This window comes from Oncorhynchus keta, chromosome 4, assembly GCF_023373465.1.
Source record: "Oncorhynchus keta strain PuntledgeMale-10-30-2019 chromosome 4, Oket_V2, whole genome shotgun sequence".
NCBI lineage: Eukaryota > Metazoa > Chordata > Actinopteri > Salmoniformes > Salmonidae > Oncorhynchus > Oncorhynchus keta.
The window spans coordinates 65,421,240-65,448,903 of record NC_068424.1 but is presented as its reverse complement, the minus strand read 5'-3'; the positions used below and the strand labels follow the sequence as shown (position 1 = coordinate 65,448,903).

Sequence of the window (27,664 nt, the reverse complement as noted above, 5' to 3'; positions counted from 1 at the left end):
GCCAAACTAGCCCTGATTCAGATGACCATCCTACCCATACTAGATTACGGAGACATAATTAAATAGATCGGCAGGTAAGGGTGCTCTCGAGCGGCTAGATGTTCTTTACCATCAGATTTTCCACCAATGCTCCTTATAGGACACATCGCTGCACTCTATACTCCTCTGTAAACTGGTCATCTCTGTGTACCCGTCGCACGACCAACTGGTTGATGCTTATTTATAAAAGCGCCTCACTCCCCCCTATCTGAGATATATACTGCAGCCCTCATCCCCCACATGCAACACCCGTTCTGCCAGTCACATTCTGTTAAAGGTCCCCAAAGCACAAACATCCCTGGGTCGCTCCTCTTTTCAGTTCGCTGCAGCGAGCGACTGAAACGAGCTGCAACAAACAATCAAACTGGACAGTTTTATCTCAATCTCTTCATTCAAATACTCAATCATGGACACTCTTACTGACAGTTGTGGCTGCTTTGCGTGATGTATTGTTATCTCTACCTTCTTGCCCTTTGTGTTGTTGTCTGTGCCCAATAATGTTTGTAACGTGTTTTGTGTTGCTACCATGCTACTCTTTATGTAGTGTTTTGTCCTATATATATATATATATATATCATACCCGCAGGAGGCCTTTTGGTAGGCCATCATTGTAAATAAGAATGTGTTCTTAGCTGATTTGCCTAGTTAAATAAAGGTTAGATAAAAATAAATGAGGAAAGCATACACAGATGGCGTCTCACTGTGATGCCTAGAACCTTAAAGGGTTCTGTGGCTGTCCCCACAGTAGAACCCTTTGAAAAAAAACATTTTGGTTCCAGGTGAACCCTTTCTACAGAAGCTACCTGGAACCACCAAGGGTTCTACCTGGAACCACCAAGGGTTCTACCTGGAACCAGAAAGGGTTCCCTACGAGGACAGCCGAATAACCCTTTTGGAACCTTTTTTCTAAGAGTGTAGGCCTATACATTATATTTATTTGGAGAGAAAAGTAAATCTAAGGAAAACAACAATGACACTTTTATTTTGTATAATTTCCTTATTATATTTGTTTGGTCGTATAATAATGGTACGTAGACCTATGAGAAACGCTGTTGATTAGTGAATTATGAAACATTTCATGGACTACATTCCTAATGAAAATAATGTACCTTTTACTCCATACATTTTCATTGACACTCAAAAGTACTCGTTACATTTTGAATGCTTAGCAGGACAGGAAAATTGTCCAATTCACGCACTTATGAAGAGAACATCCCTGTTCATTCCTACTGCTTCTGATCTGGCTGATATGCTTCGTTTGTAAATTATGTCTGAGTTTCGGAGTGTTTCTGGCTATCCGTAAATGTAAATAAAACATAAAACAATTGTGCCGTCTGGTTTACCTAATATAAGGCATTTGAAATTATTTATACTTTTACTTTGATACTTAAGTATATTTATGCAATTACATTTACTTTTGATACTTAAGTATATTTAAAAACAAATACTTTTGACTTTTACTCAGGTTGTATTTTACTGGGTGACTTTCACTCTTTCTTGAGTCATTCTCTATCAAGGTATCTTTACTTTTACTCAAGTATGACTGTTGGGTACTTTTTCCACAACTGATTGTATGCGAAACTACTTATAAGACACAAATGTACAGTTTTTCCTGAACTCACCTCACTTGCGCTGAGAGAGGCTTGCGCTACCCGGTGCTGGCACATGCGCAGATCAAATAAACCCATGGAACGCGGATTTAAACTGTTTACATGTCCTAATCATTCGAAAGATTGCTCAGAAAACCAGGTGTTTTAATCGGCGTATGCTTACTTCGATTATGACTTTGCGGCGATTAAGATAAACAGTAAAGGGTTTACATGACAAATGCAATACTTGGCCTTCTGCTATAATCACTTTTATATCGAATTGTTGGTGTACATGTAAAGGTACACAATCATGCCATGTTTGGTCTCATGTAGGTTATTTCAAACATTCCAAAAGCCAAACACAACCCAATTAGATTATCCTATTAATTTTAGCTGTCATTTTTAGAGACACACTTATTTGAGACCGTTGTCATAGTGAAGGGGTAGCATATTCTCTCTTCACCCAGTTTGTCCTCAGAGGCAAAATGGCCGCTATAGTTTCATCGATATAATTTTGCTTTAAAACTGTATGCTCATGAAGACGATTAGAGACACAATGTACAGACAGCGAGGTGTGCAGATCGCGCCTGTATTTCCCGCTTGGCACAATCACTTTTTAACGCGGCGCCCCCCGTCTGGGGATTGGAGCTCTGTCTTGTCAGTAAATTAGCCCACCCTCTGAATATTAAAGTGCACTACTGGGGGGGAAACTGAGCCAGACAGCGAGACGGTGACGAAAAAAATAACCAGTCACCAGACAAGGACGCGACAAGAGCGAGCTCGAGTCACCACTGCGTGTTGAAACTTGCAGTGATGGAGGGGGAAATGCAACCAGCCGACGAGGGTCTCTGCGCCCCAAAGATGTGCAGTCAGCAGCGGGGTCCATACAGCAGCCTCAAGACCTTCCCAAACAAGCGGTTGGTGGGGAAGGCGCGGTTCGACAGACCCACAATGGTCGATATCCCACTGCTGGGAGACGGAGGCGGTCATCACTACAATCACAATCTCAATCACCATCATCCGTATCAACAACAGTATCAGCAACAGCGGCAGCAGCTCCACCAAACCTCCCTCACCATCAGCAGCAGCAGCCAGTATCTCGCGACACCGCAGCTGCAGCAGCAACAGCGTTTCCCATGCGATAACAGGCCCAGCAGTAGAGCCGCGACATCTACCTCAGCAACAGTGGGGAGTGTGGCGGCAGCATCACTTGGCTTCCAGGAGAGGGTCGGCAGCGGCACCGCGGTGCGCCAGGACCCCACGTATTCGCCTGGAAAAGCCGAGCTCAACCACGAATCTCCCGACTGCACTTACGGGATAAGCTCAGGTATGTTTTCAAACTTGTTGAGAAAGTGAAATTAGGAAAAGTTTAGCCTTTATTTTAGAAATTAGGTGTTGGACTAGACTAGAGGATGTCTAGGCCTGTTGCCTGTGCGCGTAAATGCAATGCAACCACTGTTAGAAATACATTCTCTGGTTAGTATTTACAATCCTTTCCCACACAGAAAAAAGGATCCCAAAAAGCCTATTTGGCTGTCCTCATAGGATTTTTTTTGGTTCCAGGTATAACTCTTTTGGATTCCATGTAGAATTATCTGGGGAAAGGGTTCTACATGGACCCCAATAGGGTTCTACCTGGAACCAAAAGTGTTTAACCTGGAACAAAAAATGGTTCTTCAAAGGGTTCTCCTATGGGGGCAGCTTTTTTTCTATGAGTGTAATAAAACACACATTTTAAAATATGCTGTATGTATTTAGCCATATCCAGACCTTACTAGGTAGGCTATTTGCATGGTTGACCCAAAATGACACAATTTTGTTGTCAAACAACAGTTTTTGGTTAAGGTTTTTTGTATTTTGCACAAAGACAATTATCGATTCACCACAAGTAGGGCCTAGGCCTATTTGAGGTATTGTAGGCTAAAATGATACAGATAGCCTAATAAAATAGTCATAGAACAACAAATTAAACCATAATGGCATATCAGTCCAGCAGAGAGTAGTATCTATACACTAAGTGTACAAAACATTAGGAACACCTGCTCTTACCATGTCCTAGACTAACCAGTTGAATCCACTTTACGCTGCTGCTACTCGCTGTTTATTATCAATGGATACCCCTACCTATGTAAAGGATGTGAAACGGCTAGCTTAGTTAGCGGTGGTGCGCGCTAAATAGCGTTTCAATCGGTGACGTCACTTGCTCTGAGACCTTGAAGTAGTGGTTCCTCTTGCTCTGCAAGGGCCGTGGCTTTTGTGGAGCGATGGTTAACGATGCTTCGTGGGTGACTGTTGTTGATGTGTGCAGAGGGTCCTTGGTTCGCGCCCGGGTATGGGCGAGGGAACAGTCTAAAGTTATACTGTTACACCTACATGTACATATTACCTCAATTACCTCAACTAACCTGTACCCCCGCACATTGACGCTGTACCAGTACCCCCTGTATATATAGCCTTGTTATTGTTATTTTATTGTGTTACTTTGTTTACTGTAGTTTATTTAGTCAATATTTTCTTAACTCTTATTTTATAAAAAACAACATTGCTGTTAAGGGCTTGTTGTAAGCATGGTAAGGTCTACCTACACCTGTTGTATTGGTTGCGTGTGACAAAATTTCATTTGATCCCCCCATATCTCCATCAATCTCCGATCTCTCTATAATTTCCTGTGATAGATATTATGTACTACTGAAAATAAGCAGCCATGACTGAGTAGGCCCACTATAGGGTCTGTGTGTGCTCAAATGAGTGATAGGGTTGTGCAGTTGTTGAAGTGTGTTTGTGTTTATGTCTGTGTGAATATCCATTGTAATGATGTGCACTTCTTTTGAGCAAAAGCGGGCAAACTGGTTTCTCAAAGGAAGAGTAAGCATAGAAATACACTACACTTCTATTTCTATAGGAACCTTGATCTGCGTCCCAATTGGCACCATATCCCTATTATAGTGCACTACCTTTGACCAGAGCCGGAAGCAGTGTTGTTACTAAATTAAACAGATATCATATTTCCCCCACAGATATAGATCTCTTTATCGCTCCACTAGCAGGGGAGGTTGAGCTCAGTATTCTGAGATTGTTGTTATGCTGACACAGCACTATCTAGCTTATACTGTGTTAGCACTGTGCTGTAGCATTAAGCCAAATTGGTATAATAGTTGTAATGTCGCCTCATGCCATTATCCAGGGCAGTGACAAAGTACAGGCCTCATACAGTATTACATGCTCTATGGTAAGCCTATAGGCTCCCCTGAACAATCACTACGTTATAACTAACCTGCTCCTATGGTACTGGGGCTTCCAATTTTGTCTTAATTAACAACCCAATTCAAAGCCCAGTTTTACACAGTTATTAGGTATCTGCATTCGATACAGTACAGAACTTTTCACTCACTGAGCCAACCGAGTTGACCTAAACCAAGCTGTTGTAATTATGCTGAAAGGAACAACGCATAAAGAAAATAATCGAGCAAGAACGTTTGGGTCAGTTTGGCGCAATAGTACAAAAAGGGTATATATTTTGTTAACCATACGACAAAAGCTAGCCAACACAACTAAGTATTCATGTGATTTAATGATTCCAGTGATAAGAGCACATTTCCCTGGAGGTGACAGTCAGACAGAGGTGGTGTTTCTTTCCCATTCTGCATCCCACAGACAGAAGGAGGAACCCAAGGACGCCAGCCCTGAGATCCACACACAATAAAGCAAATTGCATTTAAAAGCTTTTCCAAAGAGTTGTGATGAAAATAAATGGTGCTCATAAATTTGCCTCTGCGGAGCATGTTGTATTTAATGACATTTTATGAGGCTGTCTCCCCGTGCACACTACCAGGGAGCAAGAGAAGAGGGGCGGGTGGGAGGGACGGAGGCACGGGGGATGATATCAGATACATCTCGGCGGGTAAACAAAGACGGCACGCATATTAATAAATGCGACACATCTGCGCCAGGCCGATAGACACGTCTCAGCGGCTGCCAGAGTGCCAGGCCTCCCGCCCAGTTGCAGCGAGGACGCCGTGGGTAGCTGTCTGCGCTCATAATTACCTGCCTTGTCTCTTTGTGTGTGAAGGCAACACATTCGTAATCATTAGAGGAGAGATGTGCGAGATCATCTCATTCCGATGTGCTGAGACTGCTGGGAGAAGGACACAGGGAGAGCTGTTTTTATGAGCTGTTATGGATGATATTATCGCTCAGTAGCATCATAAACCCATTTGTTTGGCTTGGGTGATTATTTAAGCCCAAGAGGAGGGGGTGGGGGGGGCATCAAATATCATCAAATCAAATGCATTTGTCAAAAAGTGCTCAACTGCAACCAAAGCCTATAACCCTCAAAGAGCAAGCGCAGGCAACAATGGCAAGGGAAGGACTAGTGTAGGCCTAGATATTGACGTCTGACTCAACCAGCTTCCTTGTACAAGAGTGCCATTGAATGGAGGGAACCTGTACTCGGGTAAAATATGAGTCTTGTAGAGAAAGAGGAAGAGCCAGATAGAGGGAGTGAGGGTGTTGAGGGGAGGAAGCCAGAGCAGCGAAGCAGAAACGCCAACATCTTTATATAGAATTTGAGAGTCAAGTAGAGGTGACTGAGAAAGGGATAAGACTGAACCAATCCTACTGTAGTATTATGAACAACTAATCTAGTCCACGCTCTTCTGTGTTTAAAAAAAAATCCATGCTATCAATTCAATGCCAAGTAATCAAGGACTGTGGAAATGTAGAAATGTGTTGATGCCCAAACTTTGACTCCAAAATATGCTGGTTGGCCTTCATGTCATAGTGAACGTCTTGGCTATCTTTATCTACTCGCTCTCTGTTCCTCTAGAAAATCGCCTCATCTTGGATGCCTTCGCACAGCAGTGTAGCCGGGTCCTCACTCTTCTCAACAACAACGGCCGGTTTGTGGAGCCTCAAGCTCCTCTGCCCTCCTCCCACATCAAGCAGGAGGACAGCTGCCCCTCTGGACCTGGGGCGGAGTCAAGGCCAGTCGCGGGTCAGGGGGGTAATTACCCCACCCTGGGCACGCCACATCTTGACAAGAGCGCCACCGTCGACCCTGATGACGAAGCCCAGCACAGCCACTGGAGCCAACAACAAACATCCGCCTTCCTGCGCATTTTCACTGAGTCCCTCCAGAGCTATCTGCTCACCGGGAACCAACAGCCCCACCCGGGCCCGGGCCTCGAGGGAGAGCGATGCCCACCAGCTGAGCCCGAGTCTGGGGGGTCGCCGGGCCACAACCTGGGGGGCTGGAACTCCCCGGCCCCCTCAGATTCGTATGGCCACCCCTCGTCCACCCTGCCGGAGGAGGAAGAGGAGGAGGAGGAGAGCTGCTGCCCTCGCTGTGTGGAGCTGGAGCAGGAGGTGCTGTGTCTGCAGCAGGAGAACGAAGAGCTGCGCAACAAGATGGACAACATACCAGGTACAGTACCGGGGTTTCAGGATCATAGAACCCAGTAAAGGCAGATTCATGTGAGATTGTGACTTGGTATGTGGATACTATAGAAGGCTGTCACCCGTAAAAGCCTCAAGTGAGACGATGTGCTAATTTTGCTGCCCAAGACAACTCCGTGGATTTGGGTCTTTACCCTGTGACTTGACATGTCACAATAATGACACAGTGCCAAATGAGGGGGGTAACCATGTGATGTAGTACCTAACTTTTTATGTCAAGTTCAAGAATTCCAGTGCCCTCTGGAATTTTTTGTTGTTGTTTTGGTTCTGTACTCCAGCACTTTTCTGGGCTCCCGAGTGGCGCAGCAGTCTAAGGCACTTTATCTCAGTGCTAGAGGCGTCACTACAGACCCTGGTTAGATTCCAGGCTGTATCACAACCGGTCGTGATTGGGAGTCATAGGGCGGCACACATTTGGCCCAGTGTCGTCCGGGTTAGGGTTTGGCTGGGGTAGGCCATCCTTGTAAATAAGAATTTGTTCTTAACTGACTTGCCTAGTTAAATAAAGGGTCAATAAAAATAAATAAAATAAGAAACTTTGGGGAGAAAAGTTTGAGTGAAGTGAATTTGTCCCAATACCTTTGGTTCCCTAAAATGGGGGGACTATGTACAAAAACTGTTTTAATTTGTAAATGGTTTACCTGATATGGATCAAAATACCATCAAATAAAAGCTGACAGCCTGCACTTTAACCTCAATAGTCAATAGTCATTGTATCATTTAAAATCCAAAGTTCTGGAGTACAGAGCCAAAACGTGTCACTGTCCCAATCATTTCGGGGGGGGCTGTATTTGACATTTTAGTCATTAAGCAGATGCTCTTATCTAGAGCGACTTAGAGTTAGACACCCCGGACTCGATTTATATATCACATTCTTTCTGTGTCTTCAATCAAATCTTTTTGATGGCTTTTATAACCCTGATTTCCTTCCAGCTCCCTGCCAGAATGTGCTGGACTTCTTCAAGACTGTTCTCCAGCACCATGACCAGTTTATACAGCCCATGGCAGAGGAACAACTAACAGAGGCAAGAAATCAGTTTGTCTCAAAACACAGACTGTGTCTTTCTAGAAAGAAATACTCTTGGTCTGTTCCAGTTTCTGTCAGGTACTGTACTGTACCTTTTATGTTTTATCACTAGTCATACTGGCCGTGTCTGAAATCTGTCTTGCTTACTGCACACTGTGTATTAATTGTACTACATACTATATTTAGAATGTATTGTTCAGTAAAAAACGAATGCAGTACGTGCAAATATCAACATACTAAGCTCATCCATTCTGAGAATGCGTCATCTAATGTGCAATTGCAATGTTTCCCGCCATTCATTAATTTTGACAGGGAGTCAATGGCCAGGGGCTCTCGGGAGTGGGCTGGGGGTCCAGCAGTGTATCTGGTAACTAGTTGGCTAACTAAAGAGGCTCAAAGTTGCCCACCGTTTACCCGCTTCATTGAATTTCTTCACTTTGAGATGAGGAGCACTGGCTAAACGAGGCTTATCATTCGGTTTAGCCACATGTCAGTGTAGTTCTGATCCTTTTCTGGCTTCCAGACTGGCTGTCAGTCGCCCTGTCTAGTCATCAATGTGCTACGCATTACTTCCCTGGAGAAGAGAGAGCCAAGGGCTGACACTACTAACCGGCGTGCTTCAGCTGGGGTGAGCGGTAATCAGTATTATTTTCACTGCTTGTTTCTGTCCGGCACTTGAGAACACCTAAGGCAACACAAGAGGGATTATTTGGCTAGGAATCGGATGGTAGCGCCCTCGGCCAATATATGAAAGTGTAAGACTGTGTGTTTTGCCAGTGTGATTGTGTTTGTGATGCTTGTTACCGTACTGTATGTGTGTGAGTATGGGTGGATGTGTGTTGCGAGAGGACGGCCCTTATAGTGTCATCCAGTGTTTACTTCCTTCTCTGTGCATGGTCCCCTCTTCCCTTTGATATTTATTGGGCGAGGCCGGTCCCATAGCTTCACTTTGACATACAGTACATTTAGGCTGATCCAGGGGCCATGTGAGTTCAACCTAGCCGTTTACCCCTGCAGGACTCTGTTCCATGGAGGGATTCATATTTTCAAGTGCCCATTTAAAGCGTGTACAACGAAGATATGGTCACTATGCCAGGGTTCTCCGCAAATAAGATTGTCGCTGCGCCACCTTGATTTCAGGGCAAATTAAACTGATATTCAGTAATGATAGAGGAACTATCTTTGATGGCCAACAACATTGTTTTGAATAGCAAAACAGGCCGTTCATAATGTTCCTCAATTAATTCAGAGCATTTCAGCAGTCGGCTAACTGGACACAGATCTAAATTAGGACACACGGAGTGCACCCCTCGTATAGCGTTGTCGAATCATACAAACTTTGTAATGGCAGTCCAACAAAAGTCAAATGAACAAAGTTGCTAAGCTTGCTAGATAACCTCCTTTAAGGAATGACAGAATATTTAATATAATAAATATATCCTATATTTGGCTAAATCAAGTTGATGATTATACAGATCGATCATGAATAACGGGGGAGATAAAGAGTGGAAATAGTTTAAGCATCAAGGTACTATATCTTAACGGGGACCAACTCTGATAAAACAGTCTCGGGATCCCAGTTACCCATGATAATCACTAATGGACACATAGCCCCGGTCAGTTACCCTTCTTATCGGATCTTGTCCCGACAAACCCTTGTATTCCACCATGCTCTGACGGACACATAAGTGGACTCCCGACCACGGTTAGGGTTTTCCTTCTATGGAGTAGGGAGGAATATCAGACCCACTTGCCTGATGTGGTTTAAACACCTTCATCACTCTGTGCCTCTTCGCCGAGCCGATCTACACGATTGACATCTCTTAGCAGATCTATGGAGTAGAGCAGGACTCTTTGTTTTTCCAGCTTTGCGAAGTCCGCCCTTCAAGACCAAGATAGTCCCATAGCTTGCAATACTTAATCGTTAGGAGTAGGCCACTTGCTCAGGGCCCCTCTCAAGAAGTCAAACAAGGTGACCCTATCGACTCCCAGCAGCTTGTTAATGATTGATGCAGCAACAGTGATGTAGTATGCAATCTTTTCCGATCTAGCCACCTCGACGGTGTCAACGGCGTCTTCGTATCGCACTGTAACGTCAACCACCAAAGCGGCACCATTTCTCACGAATATCAAGTCTGGTTTCCTTAGTCTCCAATCCAGCATGGAGATATGTATCTCCTTGATAACGTTCCATCCGCTTCTTTCGGCTTCCGTTACTGATAGGTCACACACCCTGTTGTGCCTATTTATGCAGGCTCCTTGGATCAACTGGCATCGACCCAGTATATGTCAGCAAGATTCATACAGGGCTGGAAAGTGCCTCCAAGGGGAATCCTTCTCCGGCCTTCCCCTTTTGAACATCTCCCGAGTAGGATAGACATTTGCCCTCAACTTCAGTCCATTGTTATACTGGCCGAATCCCACTGAGGAGGTAAGCCTAGTTTTGCTGATGTTATCTCGGCCAAAGGCCTGCGTCCCCACACCTTGAGTTGACAGGCATATCCATTTTCACATTTCTTCCTGCCTCCAATCACACGGTATTGGGAAATGCAGCGTCACTAAGCCAGTTGTGTTGTTGTCGAGGGAGGGCATCTTTGTGTCGCTCTCACCGGCTTGCAGCCATATTCCCTGATCTGCCGGTGGATCCTTCTGGCCTGGATCGATGTAATCTGGGGGGCCAGCTTCACGATACCTAGACCCCCGTATCGGTGTTTCACATAGAGCAACCCGTTACATGTGCTCGTGGGTGGGGGAGCCATTCTTTCACAGCGGTTCTTATCATTCCATCTATTTTGGTCAGGTCGATCCCCTTTAGGTTGCTGTGGTCAGCTCTGTAGATTAGCCTCGGGACAGTGAAAGACCTTCTGAGAAGGTTTTAGCACCGCCCATCCGATCTTGCATATCCAGTCACGAAGTAGCCCGATCAGTTTCAGTTTAACAATGCCTGCCTACGGGTTCACTTGCATTCCAAGATATTTTTAGGATTCCTCACGCCCAATTAAGTGCAAGTCCTCTCCATTCAGTTTCCAGGATAAACAGTCATTACCCTTGAATGAGGACTTGCCCTTGTCATTACCACCTTTCTCAATTAAGAAACTGTGGCGCTTTCTGGGTTGAACTCCGTCCGTCCCTCTTAATCATGGCGCCAGTTCAGAAGAAAAACCCACAAAATAGAACCAAAGTCCTATTCCATTAATCCTAGCTAAGGTATTCAAGTTACCGGGCCTAATTTGAACACAAATGTTTTCAAAGTCAACGCTTTGGACCACACAGGACATTCAATTAGGCACATCAAGGGAGCAACAAGAAGCAGGGGCTGGGACAGGCGGTCCCGAGATCCAACTATAGGCTTTTTAACTGCAGCAACTTTAAGATACGCTATTGGAGCGTCACCGCCACAAAGGGCGCGCGATCGGCTCAAGGTTATCGAGAGTCACCAAAGGTGAACCGTCTCCGAAAGTGCCTCCACCGATGGAGGCCAATCCACGTGGGGAGCGAGGAACCATTTAGAAGCCGGCCGACAGGGGCCCTCTCAGGTGAATCATGAATTCCAAGAGAGTCCTAGTCACTCCAACCATTTACCTGGGCTTCACTGAATTGAATGAGAGATAGCTCCAGAGGGCCAGGTAGGGCTGGGGGCGACCCCCAGGGAGGGGAGTCGGAGCAAACCCTGCCAAGGCTGCCAGGGGACGCAACTCCATCCAGCCAGCTCCCTGCCCCGGGGAGATGGGTGGAGAGGGTCAGGGAGGGCTAGGGCTGACCCAGGGAGGACCCCAGCCATACTCATTCAGAAAAGCCGAAGTGAGTACAGTATGACATCCTTTATATAGCATACTACATTTCTGAAATTTCACATACCATAAAACGTTCTATTTTTGCATACTCAAAATGTCTACTATTTAGAAGCTTAGTACGGCTATTCGGACACGGCCAATGTGTATATTATATATGTTACATGAGAGATGCAAAATAAGACACCAGGGTGAACTTTTAGATCTAAAGAGCGCTCTATCTCTACAGGAAGAAGAACAGAAAACATTATATGAGGTTTGTGTTTTCCAGATGTGTTTTCTTACTGTATGTAAGGGAATGACCCCTCACTTAGTTTGTGTCTTTCTAATGTGCCTTACTCTAATGGGCCTTAAATATCACCAACTCACCTTGGTGGATTTCTCGGCATGAGAAGCATGAGAAGCGTTGTCGTCCCCACCCCCATCCTAGTTTGTCAAAAGTAGTCCACTATTAGAAAGAGTTTCACAATCTGTTATATAGATCCATTTAAAATGTGAAATTAACTGGGGCCTATCTTTCCCATTCATGTTTTAATCGAGCATATAGCTAGACCGACACATCAAATGGCATTGGGCATGGACTCCTCTCTGACAGTCTAACACACTTTGATTTTGGAGTAAACAATCACTTAAAAGCTCAGTTAAATAGGGGAGTGGATATATAGATTTTTTTGGGATGTTGTCACTGACTCCCTTTAAGTGATGTTCAACTCAGTTGCACAGCAGCTTTATAGATAAAACCGAAACTAGTGGCACAAGATGTGAAACTGCCATTCAAATCAGCTTCTCTATTAAGGATGTGAAAATATCATCTTGCAACAGTGTTGCATAACAAGATAAAAATAGGTTCTGTTAAATGGAGAAAAGGTTCATGGACACCACCACCGCCTTTTCCTCAACATTGCCGTTACATCTGGCAATAACTTCTTGTTCTATGGGGCAATGGGTTTACAACGATAGGAACTGGTTATTGTTGCTATCAGGTGTATAGCACAATTAATGCTTTAGATTCATTTGAGAAACTAGACTAACTAAAAAATATCATAGTTCTCCATCACATATTGAGCATGACGTTAACAACCTTGTTATAACACATGAATGACTGCACTTCTTTTGAATGCTCTGACAGCTTGAATGCACTTTTCAATACCCTGCTAGTGCCCCTCAGGATTGGGGTCAATTCCATTTCAATTCAGTCAATCAACTGTAATCCAATTCCAATTTTCCTTTTTCGTTTCATTGTTTTTCATGAGGAAAAAAATGGAAAGGGAATTTCAGTTGACTTTCTGAATTGGCGGAACTGAAATGGAATTTTCCCCAACCCTGGTGGCTCTATGGCAGGGTACTCAGAGCTCATAACTAAGCCGTTCCATTCTCACCAGTTGTGGTTTGTGGCAATTTAAAGGGGGGCAGGTTAATAGTAATGGCTGAAACTGAATAAATGGAATGGTATCAAACACATCAAAAACATGGTTTTATACCATTCCATTCCAGCCATTATTATGAGCCATCTTTCCCTCACCTACCTCCTGTCATTCTCACCCTCTTCACTTCTTCATACCCCTCCTCAGGGCAGTAAACAGCTCCTGGGGAACTACCCCCTCTTCATCACCAACAAGCAGTGGGACGAGGCAGTCAACTCGTCCAAGAAAGATGGCCGGCGGCTGCTGCGCTACCTGATCCGGTTCGTCTTCACTACGGACGAGCTCAAGTACTCGTGCGGCCTGGGCAAGAGGAAACGCTCAGTTCACTCAGGAGAGCCTGGGCCGGAGAGACGGCCCCTCAACCCCGTCAAAGTCACCTGCCTCAGAGGTACTGGCGGCATCTCTAGTAAAGAGATGGGTACTACAGCAACATGTATGCTGTTAAAGAGATGGGTACTACAGCAACATGTATGCTGTTAAAGAGATGGGTACTACAGCAACATGTATGCTACTAAAGACACGGGTACTACAGCAAGATGTATGCTATTATAGAGATGGGTACTACAGCAAGATGTATGCTATTATAGAGATGGGTACTACAGCAAGATGTATGCTACTAAAGAGATGGGTACTACAGCAAGATGTATGCTATTATAGAGATGGGTACTACAGCAACATGTATGCTACTAAAGAGATGGGTACTATAGCAACATGTATGCTATTATAGAGATGGGTACTACAGCAACATGTACGTCGCTCTGGATAAGAGCGTCTGCTAAATGACTTAAATGTAAATGTAAACATGTATGCTACTAAAGAGATGGGTACTACAGCAACATGTATGCTACTAAAGAGATGGGTACTACAGCAACATGTATGCTACTAAAGAGATGGGTACTACACCAACATGTATGCTATTATAGAGATGGGTACTACAGCAACATGTATGCTACTAAAGAGATGGGTACTACAGCAACATGTATGCTACTAAAGAGATGGGTACTACAGCAACATGTATGCTACTAAAGAGATGGGTACTACAGCAACATGTATGCTACTAAAGAGATGGGTACTACAGCAACATGTATGCTACTAAAGAGATGGGTACTACAGCAACATGTATGCTACTAAAGAGATGGGTACTACAGCAACATGTATGCTACTAAAGAGATGGGTACTACAGCAACATGTATGCTATTATAGAGATGGGTTCTACAGCAACATGTATGCTATTATAGAGATGGGTACTACAGCAACATGTATGCTATTATAGAGATGGGTACTACAGCAACATGTATGCTACTAAAGAGATGGGTACTACAGCAACATGTATGCTATTATAGAGATGGGTACTACAGCAACATGTATGCTATTATAGAGATGGGTACTACAGCAACATGTATGCTATTAAAGAGATGGGTACTACAGCAACATGTATGCTATTATAGAGATGGGTACTACAGCAACATGTATGCTACTAAAGAGATGGGTACTACAGCAACATGTATGCTATTATAGAGATGGGTACTACAGCAACATGTATGCTATTATAGAGATGGGTACTACAGCAACATGTATGCTATTAAAGAGATGGGTACTACAGCAACATGTATGCTACTAAAGAGATGGGTACAACAGCAACATGTATGCTATTATAGAGATGGGTACTACAGCAACATGTATGCTACTAAAGACACGGGTACTACAGCAACATGTATGCTACTAAAGAGATGGGTACTACAGCAACATGTATGCTACTAAAGAGATGGGTACTACAGCAACATGTATGCTACTAAAGAGATGGGTACTACAGCAACATGTATGCTATTATAGAGATGGGTTCTACAGCAACATGTATGCTATTATAGAGATGGGTACTACAGCAACATGTATGCTATTATAGAGATGGGTACTACAGCAACATGTATGCTACTAAAGAGATGGGTACTACAGCAACATGTATGCTATTATAGAGATGGGTACTACAGCAACATGTATGCTATTATAAAGATGGGTACTACAGCAACATGTATGCTATTATAGAGATGGGTACTACAGCAACATGTATGCTATTAAAGAGATGGGTACTACAGCAACATGTATGCTACTAAAGAGATGGGTACAACAGCAACATGTATGCTATTATAGAGATGGGTACTACAGCAACATGTATGCTACTAAAGACACGGGTACTACAGCAACATGTATGCTATTATAGAGATGGGTACTACAGCAACATGTATGCTATTAAAGAGATGGGTACTACAGCAACATGTATGCTACTAAAGATATGGGAACTACAGCAAAACGTATGCTATTAAAGAGATGGGTACTACAGCAACATGTATGCTATTATAGAGATGGGTACTACAGCAACATGTATGCTACTAAAGAGATGGGTACTACAGCAACATGTATGCTACTAAAGAGATGGGTACTACAGCAACATGTATGCTATTATAGAGATGGGTACTACAGCAACATGTATGCTACTAAAGAGATGGGTACTACAGCAACATGTATGCTACTAAAGAGATGGGTACTACAGCAACATGTATGCTATTATAGAGATGGGTTCTACAGCAACATGTATGCTATTATAGAGATGGGTACTACAGCAACATGTATGCTATTATAGAGATGGGTACTACAGCAACATGTATGCTATTATAGAGATGGGTACTACAGCAACATGTATGCTATTATAGAGATGGGTACTACAGCAACATGTATGCTATTATAAAGATGGGTACTACAGCAACATGTATGCTATTATAGAGATGGGTACTACAGCAACATGTATGCTATTAAAGAGATGGGTACTACAGCAACATGTATGCTACTAAAGAGATGGGTACAACAGCAACATGTATGCTATTATAGAGATGGGTACTACAGCAACATGTATGCTACTAAAGACACGGGTACTACAGCAACATGTATGCTACTAAAGAGATGGGTACTACAGCAACATGTATGCTACTAAAGAGATGGGTACTACAGCAACATGTATGCTACTAAAGAGATGGGTACTACAGCAACATGTATGCTATTATAGAGATGGGTTCTACAGCAACATGTATGCTATTATAGAGATGGGTTCTACAGCAACATGTATGCTATTATAGAGATGGGTACTACAGCAACATGTATGCTACTAAAGAGATGGGTACTACAGCAACATGTATGCTATTAAAGAGATGGGTACTACAGCAACATGTATGCTATTATAAAGATGGGTACTACAGCAACATGTATGCTATTATAAAGATGGGTACTACAGCAACATGTATGCTATTAAAGAGATGGGTACTACAGCAACATGTATGCTATTAAAGAGATGGGTACAACAGCAACATGTATGCTACTAAAGAGATGGGTACTACAGCAACATGTATGCTATTATAGACATGGGTACTACAGCAACATGTATGCTATTAAAGACATGGGTACTACAGCAACATGTATGCTATTAAAGAGATGGGTACTACAGCAACATGTATGCTATTAAAGAGATGGGAACTACAGCAAATGTATGCTATTAAAGATATGGGTACTACAGCAAATGTATGCTATTAAAGAGATGGGTACTACTAGCAACATGTATGCTATTAAAGAGATGGGTACTACAGCAACATGTATGCTATTAAAGAGATGGGTACTACAGCAACATGTATGCTACTAAAGATATGGGAACTACAGCAAAACGTATGCTATTAAAGAGATGGGTACTACAGCAACATGTATGCTACTAAAGAGATGGGTACTACAGCAACATGTATGCTATTATAGAGATGGGTACTACAGCAACATGTATGCTATTATAGAGATGGGTACTACAGCAACATGTATGCTATTATAGAGATGGGTACTACAGCAACATGTATGCTACTTAAGAGATGGGTACTACAGCAACATGTATGCTATTATAGAGATGGGTACTACAGCAACATGTATGCTACTTAAGAGATGGGTACTACAGCAACATGTATGCTACTAAAGAGATGGGTACAACAGCAACATGTATGCTATTATAGAGATGGGTACTACAGCAACATGTATGCTACTAAAGACACGGGTACTACAGCAACATGTATGCTATTATAGAGATGGGTACTACAGCAACATGTATGCTATTAAATAGATGGGTACTACAGCAACATGTATGCTACTAAAGATATGGGAACTACAGCAACATGTATGCTACTAAAGAGATGGGTACTACAGCAACATGTATGCTACTTAAGAGATGGGTACTACAGCAACATGTATGCTATTATAGAGATGGGTACTACAGCAACATGTATGCTATTATAGAGATGGGTACTACAGCAACATGTATGCTACTAAAGACACGGGTACTACAGCAACATGTATGCTATTATAGAGATGGGTACTACAGCAACATGTATGCTATTAAAGAGATGGGTACTACAGCAACATGTATGCTACTAAAGAGATGGGTACTACAGCAACATGTATGCTACTAAAGAGATGGGTACTACAGCAACATGTATGCTACTTAAGAGATGGGTACTACAGCAACATGTATGCTATTATAGAGATGGGTACTACAGCAACATGTATGCTATTAAAGAGATGGGTACTACAGCAACATGTATGCTACTAAAGAGATGGGTACTACAGCAACATGTATGCTACTAAAGAGATGGGTACTCCAGCAACATGTATGCTACTAAAGAGATGGGTACTACAGCAACATGTATGCTACTAAAGAGATGGGTACTTCAGCAACATGTATGCTACTGAAGAGATGGGTACTACAGCAACATGTATGCTACTAAAGACATGGGTACTACAGCAACATGTATGCTATTAAAGAGATGGGTACTACAGCAACATGTATGCTATTAACGAGATGGGTACTACAGCAACATGTATGCTACTAAAGAGATGGGTATTACTTCAACATGTATGCTATTATAGAGATGGGTACTACAGCAACATGTATGCTACTAAAGAGATGGGTACTACAGCAACATGTATGCTACTAAAGAGATGGGTACTACAGCAACATGTATGCTATTAAAGAGATGGGTACTACAGCAACATGTATGCTACTAAAGAGATGGGTACTACAGCAACATGTATGCTATTATAGAGATGGGTACTACAGCAACATGTATGCTATTATAGAGATGGGTACTACAGCAACATGTATGCTACTAAAGAGATGGGTACTACAGCAACATGTATGCTACTAAAGAGATGGGTACTACAGCAACATATATACTATTAAAGAGATGGGTACTGTAGCAACATGTATGCTATTAAAGAGATGGGTACTATAGCAACATGTATACTACTAAAGAGATGGGTACTATAGCAACATGTATGCTACTAAAGACACGGGTACTACAGCAACATGTATGCTATTAAAGAGATGGGTACTGTAGCAACATGTATGCTATTAAAGAGATGGGTACTACAGCAACATGTATGCTACTAAAGAGATGGGTACTGTAGCAACATGTATGCTATTAAAGAGATGGGTACTATAGCAACATGTATGCTACTAAAGAGATGGGTACTACAGCAACATGTATGCTACTAAAGAGATGGGTACTATAGCAACATGTATGCTACTAAAGACACGGGTACTACAGCAACATGTATGCTACTAAAGACATGGGTACTACAGCAACATGTATGCTATTAAAGAGATGGGTACTACAGCAACATGTATGCTACTAAAGAGATGGGTACTACTGCAACATGTATGCTATTATAGAGATGGGTACTACAGCAACATGTATGCTATTATAGAGATGGGTACTACAGCAACATGTATGCTACTAAAGAGATGGGTACTACAGCAACATGTATGCTATTAAAGAGATGGGTACTACAGCAAGATGTATGCTACTAAAGAGATGGGTACTACAGCAACATGTATGCTATTAAAGAGATGGGTACTACAGCAACATGTATGCTACTAAAGAGATGGGTACTACAGCAACATGTATGCTATTATAGAGATGGGTACTACAGCAACATGTATGCTATTATAGAGATGGGTACTACAGCAACATGTATGCTATTATAGAGATGGGTACTACAGCAACATGTATGCTATTATAGAGATGGGTACTACAGCAACATGTATGCTACTAAAGAGATGGGTACTACAGCAACATGTACGCTACTAAAGAGATGGGTACTCCAGCAACATGTATGCTACTAAAGAGATGGGTACTACAGCAACATGTATGCTACTAAAGAGATGGGTACTTCAGCAACATGTATGCTACTAAAGAGATGGGTACTACAGCAACATGTATGCTACTAAAGAGATGGGTACTACAGCAACATGTATGCTACTAAAGAGATGGGTACTCCAGGAACATGTATGCTACGCAGTCAAACGACCACCCCTCATCACTGTCAAACGCTCCCTAAAACACTTCTGTGAGAAGGCCTTTCTAATCGACCTGGCCCGGGTATCCTGGACGGACATTGACCTCATCCAGTCAGTTGAGGACGCCTGGTCATTCTTTAAAAGTAACTTCCTCACTATTTTAGATAAGCATGCTTCGTTCAAAAAATGCAGAACTAAGAACAGATATAGCCCTTGGTTCACTCCAGACCTGACTGCCCTCGACCAGCACAAAAACATCATGTGGCGGACTGCAATAGCATCGAACAGTCCCCGCGATATGCAACTGTTCAGGGAAGTCAGGAACCAATACACGCAGTCAGTCAGGAAAGCTATGGCCAGCTTCTTCAGGCAGAAGTTTGCATCCTGTAGCTCCAACTCCAAAAAGTTCTGGGACACTGTGAAGTCCATGGAGAACAAGAGCACCTCCTCCCAGCTGCCCACTGCACTGAGGCTAGGTAACACGATCACCACCGATAAATCCATGATTATCGAAAACTTCAACAAGCATTTCTCAACGGCTGGTCATGCCTTCCGCCTGGCTACTCCAACCTCGGCCAACAGCTCCGCCCCCCCCCGCAGCTACTCGCCCAAGCCTCTCCAGGTTCTCTTTTACCCAAATCCAGATCGCAGATGTTCTGAAAGAGCTGCAAAACCTGGACCCGTACAAATCAGCTGGGCTTGACAATCTGGATCCTCTATTTTCTGAAACTATCCGCCGCCATTGTCGCAACCCCTATTACCAGCCTGTTCAACCTCTCTTTCATATCGTCTGAGATCCCCAAGGACTGGAAAGCTGCCGCAGTCATCCCCCACTTCAAAGGGGGAGACACCCTGGACCCAAACTGTTACAGACTTATATCCATCCTGCCCTGCCTATCTCAGGTCTTCGAAAGCCAAGTCAACAAACAGGTCACTGACCATCTCGAATCCCACCGTACCTTCTCCGCTGTGCAATCTGGTTTCCGAGCCGGTCACGGGTGCACCTCAGCCATGCTCAAGGTACTAAACGATATCATAACCACCATCGATAAAAGACAGTACTGTGCAGCCGTCTTCATCGACCTTGCCAAGGCTTTCGACTCGGTCAATCACCATATTCTTATCGGCAGACTCAGTAGCCTCGGTTTTTCGGATGACTGCCTTGCCTGGTTCACCAATTACTTTGCAGACAGAGTTCAGTGTGTCAAATCGGAGGGCATGCTGTCCGGTCCTCTGGAAGTCTCTATGGGGTGCCACAGGGTTCAATCCTCGGGCCGACTCTTTTTCTGTATATATCAATGATGTTGCTCTTGCTGCGGGCGATTCCCTGATCCACCTCTACGCAGACGACACCATTCTATATACTTCCGGCCCGTCCTTGGACACTGTGCTATCTAACCTCCAAACGAGCTTCAATGCCATACAACACTCCTTCCGTGGCCTCCAACTGCTCTTAAACGCTAGTAAAACCAAATGCATGCTTTTCAACCGTTCGCTGCCTGCACCCGCACGTCCGACCAGCATCACCACCCTGGATGGTTCCAACCTTGAATATGTGGATATCTATAAGTACCTTGGTGTCTGGCTAGACTGTAAACTCTCCTCCCAGACTCATATCAAACATCTCCAATCGAAAATCAAATCAAGAGTCGGCTTTCTATTCCGCAACAAAGCCTCCTTCACTCACCCCGCCAAACTTACCCTAGTAAAACTGACTATCCTACCGATCCTCGACTTCGCCGATGTCATCTACAAAATTGCTTCCAACACTCTACTCAGAAAACTGGATGCAGTTTCACTGTGCCATCCGTTTTGTCACTAAAGCACCTTATACCACCCACCACTGCGACTTGTACGCTCTAGTCGGCTGGCCCTCGCTACATATTCGTCGCCAGACCCACTGGCTCCGGGTCATCTACAAGTCCATGCTAGGTAAAGCTCCGCCTTATCTCAGTTCACTGGTCACGATGGCAACACCCATCCGTAGCACGCGCTCCAGCAGGTGTATCTCACTGATCATCCCTAAAGCCAACACCTCATTTGGCCGCCTTTCGTTCCAGTTCTCTGCTGCCTGTGACTGGAACGAATTGCAAAAATCGCTGAAGCTGGAGACTTTTATCTCCCTCACCAACTTCAAACATCTGCTATCTGAGCAGCTAACCGATCGCTGCAGCTGTACATAGTCTATCGGCAAATAGCCCACCCATTTTTACCTACCTCATCCCCATACTGTTTTTATTTATTTACTTTTCTGCTCTTTTGCACACCAATATCTTTACCTGTACATGACCATCTGATCATTTATCACTCCAGTGTTCATCTGCAAAATTGTAATTATTCGCCTACCTCATGCCTTTTGCACACAATGTATATAGACTCCCCTTTTTTTTCCTATTGTGTTGTTGACTTGTTAATTGTTTACTCCATGTGTAACTCTGTGTTGTCTGCTCACACTGCTATGCTTTATCTTGGCCAGGTCGCAGTTGCAAATGAGAACTTGTTCTCAACTAGCCTACCTGGTTAAATAAAGGTGAAATATTTTTTTTTTTTTTTATTAAACTGAAGAGATGGGTACTACAGCAACATGTATGCTTCTAAAGAGATTGGTGAACAGATGTTGGCAACATCAAATTTTGTGCAGTTTGTTTTTCTAATCATAACAAATATTTACTTGTACTCCTCAGAGTTTATCCGAATGCACTGTGCCTCTAACCCGGACTGGTGGATGCCTTCTGAGGAGCAGATCAACAAGGTGTTCAGCGACGCGGTGGGCCATGCTCGCCAGGGTCGGGCCGTGGGCACCTTCCTGGGCAGCAGTGGCAGTAGCACTAGCAGTCTTTACATGGAGGCTTACGACGGGCCCCTGTCACAGGAGGAAGTGTACCTGAAGGGCTCTCACAATGGCCTGGGGGATTGAAAGGAGAAGGAATGAAGCCTTGGTCAGGATTCAATCCAAGGTGCGTTATTGAGAAGCACACTAGACAGCCGACAGTGCGCCTTTTTAAAGGCAATTTCACAGAGATCGCATTCATGGTGAACGCTGCAAATGTTGTCTCAAGCGTAAATTAGCTTTAAAGGGCACATTGTTGGCTGTTTAGGGCGTTGCTCTACAATGCGACTTGGATTTAATCCTGACCACTGTCTTCTAACATGTGGCGTCACTCCTACGCGATGTTAGTCCCTCAACCGAGGTGATGATGCTGCTGATTTGTCACCACAGATGGTTTGTTTACATAGCAGGTTAGGATAATTAGTGTGGCAGGTTAGGATAATTAGTGTGGCAGGTTAGGAAAAGGGTTAGAGTTAGTCTTAGCTACAATGCTAGTTGTAAACAACTGTTGTCCCCGACACGCCCACTAGATGGCGATGTGGGCCTACTCCATCAAGCCACAACAGTAGAATCCTAAACAGACCATCTGTGGTGACAAGTCATCAGTATCATAACACTGGTTCAGATGAAACTAACGCTATCTGACGTAAGACAATGAGGATGAGAATGTTAGAACTGTAGGCCGAACCAACTGGTACTAACCTGCTCTTCTTCCGTAATGCTACAGAGCAGGGCAGGAAAATAACATTCAAACAACATTCAAGAGGAAATAGTCTCCCCATTGAACATTCTAAAACAGCTGTTTTTGGGGCTTATTTTCTTGGGGGGGTTCTGCTCAAATGTTCCAATGTTGTAATATGCATTTATTAAGTTACATGAAAGCATTCAACTGTTTGTAAAACTACAACGCTAGTTTTCCCTCAGTCTTCCTTCTGCCATTGCTTTGTGGAAAATTTTAGAAAAGGGTTACATACAGTAATACAGAATTTCGCAAACTAAGGGAGCTACAGCAATCAGTAGGTCTGACTGTAACTGGGTCATTTCCAAATGACAATTAAGACAAATCTAGTGTGTAGTTTTTCAATGAGGATTATAACAGTTTCCTTTTGCTATAGAACATGGCCAAGAATATACTGGAATGTACTGTACTATGATGTACTGATTGAGATGGTCGTTATGATATCTGTAATGAGAAGAGAAAATGAGACATTATCCTTCCTTGTACAGATATATTATGTTGGCTACTTTAGACAAAACTCCCTCTTGTATTATGTTCTGGCTGACGCCCAAACCCACGTGGTACACGACACACTGCGCCCCACTGGTCTAAATACAGTCTTCAGAAAGTCATATTCCGGTTGTCTCAGAGAGCAGCTACATTGGTTGGTTCTCTGAAACTTTTTCCTGGGGGTTTGAAAAGCCATCAATTGTATTGGAAGGGGGCGGAGCCCGGCAGATGTGTGTGGCTGTGCCTGTGGGTGTTTGGGTACGATAGACAGATGAGAACCAACCAGAAAAAGCACAGCCCATTTCATTATTGACACATCGTGCTGACAACATCAAACAGCCTCCCTCCCCAGACTCAGAGGCCTGGATCTTTGGTATCAGCCAGGCAACTTATGCTAACCAAAGATAATTAAAGTAGACATGCAGGATTTGTGCAACTGTACGATGACTATTGATTGATGGATTGCCATTGATTGTATTTAATCGTGATACATTTCAATTCATTGATGGTAAATATTCAAGAGATTGGTGGTAGAGAAAACCACAAAAGCCCAGACGAGTTTGAAACTTTGGAATGATAACCCCCCCACACACACACACACGCACACACACACAGCAAGAAACACTATATTTGAAATGCCTTAAAGGTCCAGTGCAGTCAAATCTAGATGTCCTGTGTCTGATATATATTTCCGCACTAGGAGGTTGGAATAATACTGTGAAAATCCTAATAATGCCCTTATCGTGTAAGAGCTGTTTGAAACGACTGCCAGAAATGTCAGCCTGTTTTGGTGGGATGGAGTTTTGGCCTGCCTGTTGACATCACCAGGTGGTAAATTAGTTAGACCAATAAGAAAGAGAGTTCCAAATCTCTCTGCCAATAACAGATCGTTTTCTGTTTTCCCCTCCCCACTCAGACCACTCACAGACAGTCTCTTTGCTAAGAAGCTATTTCTGTTTCCTTTTTACCATTTTAATTGAAACCAATCACAGTAAGATACTTAATTGTTACCCTGAAATGATTTGATGTTGAGATAAAAATGGCTGCATTGGACCTTTAAGATAAACTTTAACACCCATGTGTATATCTATAGTTCTGATGACTTAGTTGTTCAGAACATGGTGCTTGCATCACTGAGTTATGGGTTTGCCACATGGGCCACATAATACTGAATAGTGTACTGTATGTGTGTTAACTGTGTTTGCTAAATGACTATAATATTATAATTATACTCCCAAGAACTACAGTACCCATAATGCTAGCTAGTGTCAGACTGCTTCTAGACTACTAAAATCATAAGATAAGGGCGGCAGGTAGTCTTATCGTTTAGAGCGTTTGGGCAGTAACCGAAAGGTTACTAGTTCGAATCCTCAAGGTGAGAAATCTGTTGATGTGCCCTTGAGTAAGGCACTTACCCCAAATTGCTCCATGGTCACCATTGATAATGGCAGACCCTGACCCGTGACTCCACTCTCCACAGGTGTCTCAGGGAGAGTGGGATATGCAAAAAACACATTCCCAATTAATACACACTTGTGTGAAATAGGACAAATGTAAGCACCCACCAAGTTTATTATTTGTATTATTATTATATACCATAGATGTGTAGTAGAGAGCTCCTCTCGATGGCCACTTCTGTGACAGCATGGGCAGCTCCTCATAGGGCTTTCCCCATTTTGGTGTCATCAACTGGGTAGGACTTGCTATGAGTTAAGGAAGGATCATAGAATTCCATCCAGGACAGCAGGGTCAGTCAACCAATTAATTATACTCCTGAGCAAATATTCCGTAACTGCAGGTGGCAGTAAATCACCAACCTTGACTTTATACCTGTTCTTTACACACTTCAGCATAGTAGCTGTTGGTATGCACCTTTTCAGTTTATTTTCAAACTACCTACACTCAAACTTGAAGTACAAGAAGAAGAAATTATCTACTTAAAAATGTCGATATCCCTCAATGCGCTGCCCAAACTGTCACAGAAGCGACCGTTGAGAAGAGCTCTCTAGTACACATCTAATGAAGAGATTTGAGCCTTTCACCTTCCAAAACACCTGCCATTATACTAACTGTTGCAGAATTCATCATTATGTTACTTCCTGGTCTTTCAGTCATTTCTGGAGTTGATTATAATAGAGAATGTCAATAAGTGAAGAAGATGTTCATCAATACCAAACATTTTCTCTCACAGTCCTTAACTATACTAAATATCTATCAATGTGGCTTCAACCAAAGCAGTGATTCATTGTGAATCATTGTACCAATAGGGAGAGAGAAGTCTGCTGTGTTTTTCATTATACTTATTTAATTTGGGACATTCTTGTCCTTCGATAGTGTACTGCACTCGTTTTATACATTTGAATGTATAACATTTTACTGTTGACTACAACTTGGTAAAGTTACATTGAAAAACAAAGACATGCAGTGTGTGTGTGGTGAATAACTATAATAATAACATAATTGTTAATAACAATAGCCCATTTGAAAAGTGTGTAAAGGTAGTCTTTAAATATGTATTCTCTCTTAAATGCCTCAGCAAAGTAGAAAAGTGCCACAGAGACCTTGTTAGTGAGGTTCTGTTGTCGTGACGCGTACTGTTTTGATTGTAAATATTTCCCCGTGATTACTGCACATTCTGACAAATAATCCTTTATTCTCCAAGTGACTGTGTCAACACTGTGAAACTCCCAAGTAGATTTTTACAACAATATGATGCTTGTGTTTTTATTTATGATGAAATAAACATTCCATCCTATTTGACTTGATCATACATGATTTATGTATACAATCACCTCACATACTTAGCAGATATTATATAGTGATACATTCTGTTATTCTAAATTATGTCATTTTGGGGGGGTTTGCTCAATGAGATAAATTAACTGGTTTTACTGACCTACAATTACAGATCAACACAGTGTGGCAGATGTAATTACTACTGCCCATTGAGTCACACACACCCTCTTACACAACACGGCAGGCCTACTTGCGCCAGTACTTCTATGGCTATTTTCAAGAGGGTCATGTATTCGCCAGGTCAGCTAAATACTGTAAACCACCAGTTTGATGGACAGCTGTCTGCATAGCCTTTACACCTCAGCTTCCACCCTCTGGTTCTTGATCATCAGGATATTCTCCAGGAGCAGCTTGTGAGCCAATACCTTCTAAAAGTTGCACTGGATGCATGGACCAACTTTCTCTCCACACACCTCACTGTTTTCACAAGCTGGTCTCATGCTTTCCAAGTGCTTCTGTCTGCTGGGAAACTCCTTAAACTTGCTCTCCAAACACACACACACACACTCAGGTTTGAGCCTGCTGACACAGATAACACACCTGATTCATCTCTTAATCTAGTCAACTCTTTGTCCAGAGATTATGTCGCCAAATTTTGCTTCAACCCGTACATGAATGGGAACCATGCAAACTCGTCTGTAGTTCCTTTGGCATAACCCAGACAAAGCCGTTTGCCATTGTCTTTCGACAGATGGCGTCCTTCTATTGCGATCTCGTTACCATGAACCAGTGCAGACAGATTCGCCCATTGATGTGAGAATATCGCCATTCTGAAGGTTGCCATGCTGAATTACATTAATTCAATGGCAGATGTTTTTTTATCGCTTTGGTGCAATTTTCACAAGTATGTGTTACATTTTTACGACATTTAGTACAAAACTCAAAGAAAACTAAATGTAAAACAAATCACAAAATGAAACGTGAAGCAACTGTCGTGTCTTTGGCTATGCCGGATTAAGTGACATGACATGCTATTCTATAAAATAATTTCTCCGTAATTAATATTACCTGATTGAGCTAATCATGTAAATATAATTAACTAGAGAGTCAGGGCACCACAAAATAATATTTATAGAGCTGTTATCTTCCGAATAAACTCTTAATGAC

The 27,664-nt window shown here is 42.9% G+C and overlaps 1 protein-coding gene across 2 annotated transcripts; it reads left to right on the top strand.

Annotated features, from left to right (window-relative positions):
- Positions 1-1,741: 1,741 nt before the first annotated feature.
- LOC118380737 (BEN domain-containing protein 4) lies at positions 1,742-26,521 on the top strand. 2 transcript variants are annotated; one of them, XM_052512676.1, is made up of 6 exons: positions 1,742-2,955; positions 6,454-7,050; positions 8,016-8,107; positions 12,130-12,156; positions 13,472-13,712; positions 22,388-26,521. In XM_052512676.1, the coding sequence occupies exons 1-6, from the start codon at positions 2,442-2,444 to the stop codon at positions 22,618-22,620; spliced, it is 1,704 nt and encodes a 567-aa protein (XP_052368636.1). In that variant the 5' UTR covers positions 1,742-2,441; the 3' UTR covers positions 22,621-26,521. The 2 variants fall into 2 exon arrangements, with proteins under 2 accessions (XP_052368636.1, XP_052368642.1); XM_052512682.1 differs by lacking the exon at positions 12,130-12,156.
- Positions 26,522-27,664: the final 1,143 nt, after the last annotated feature.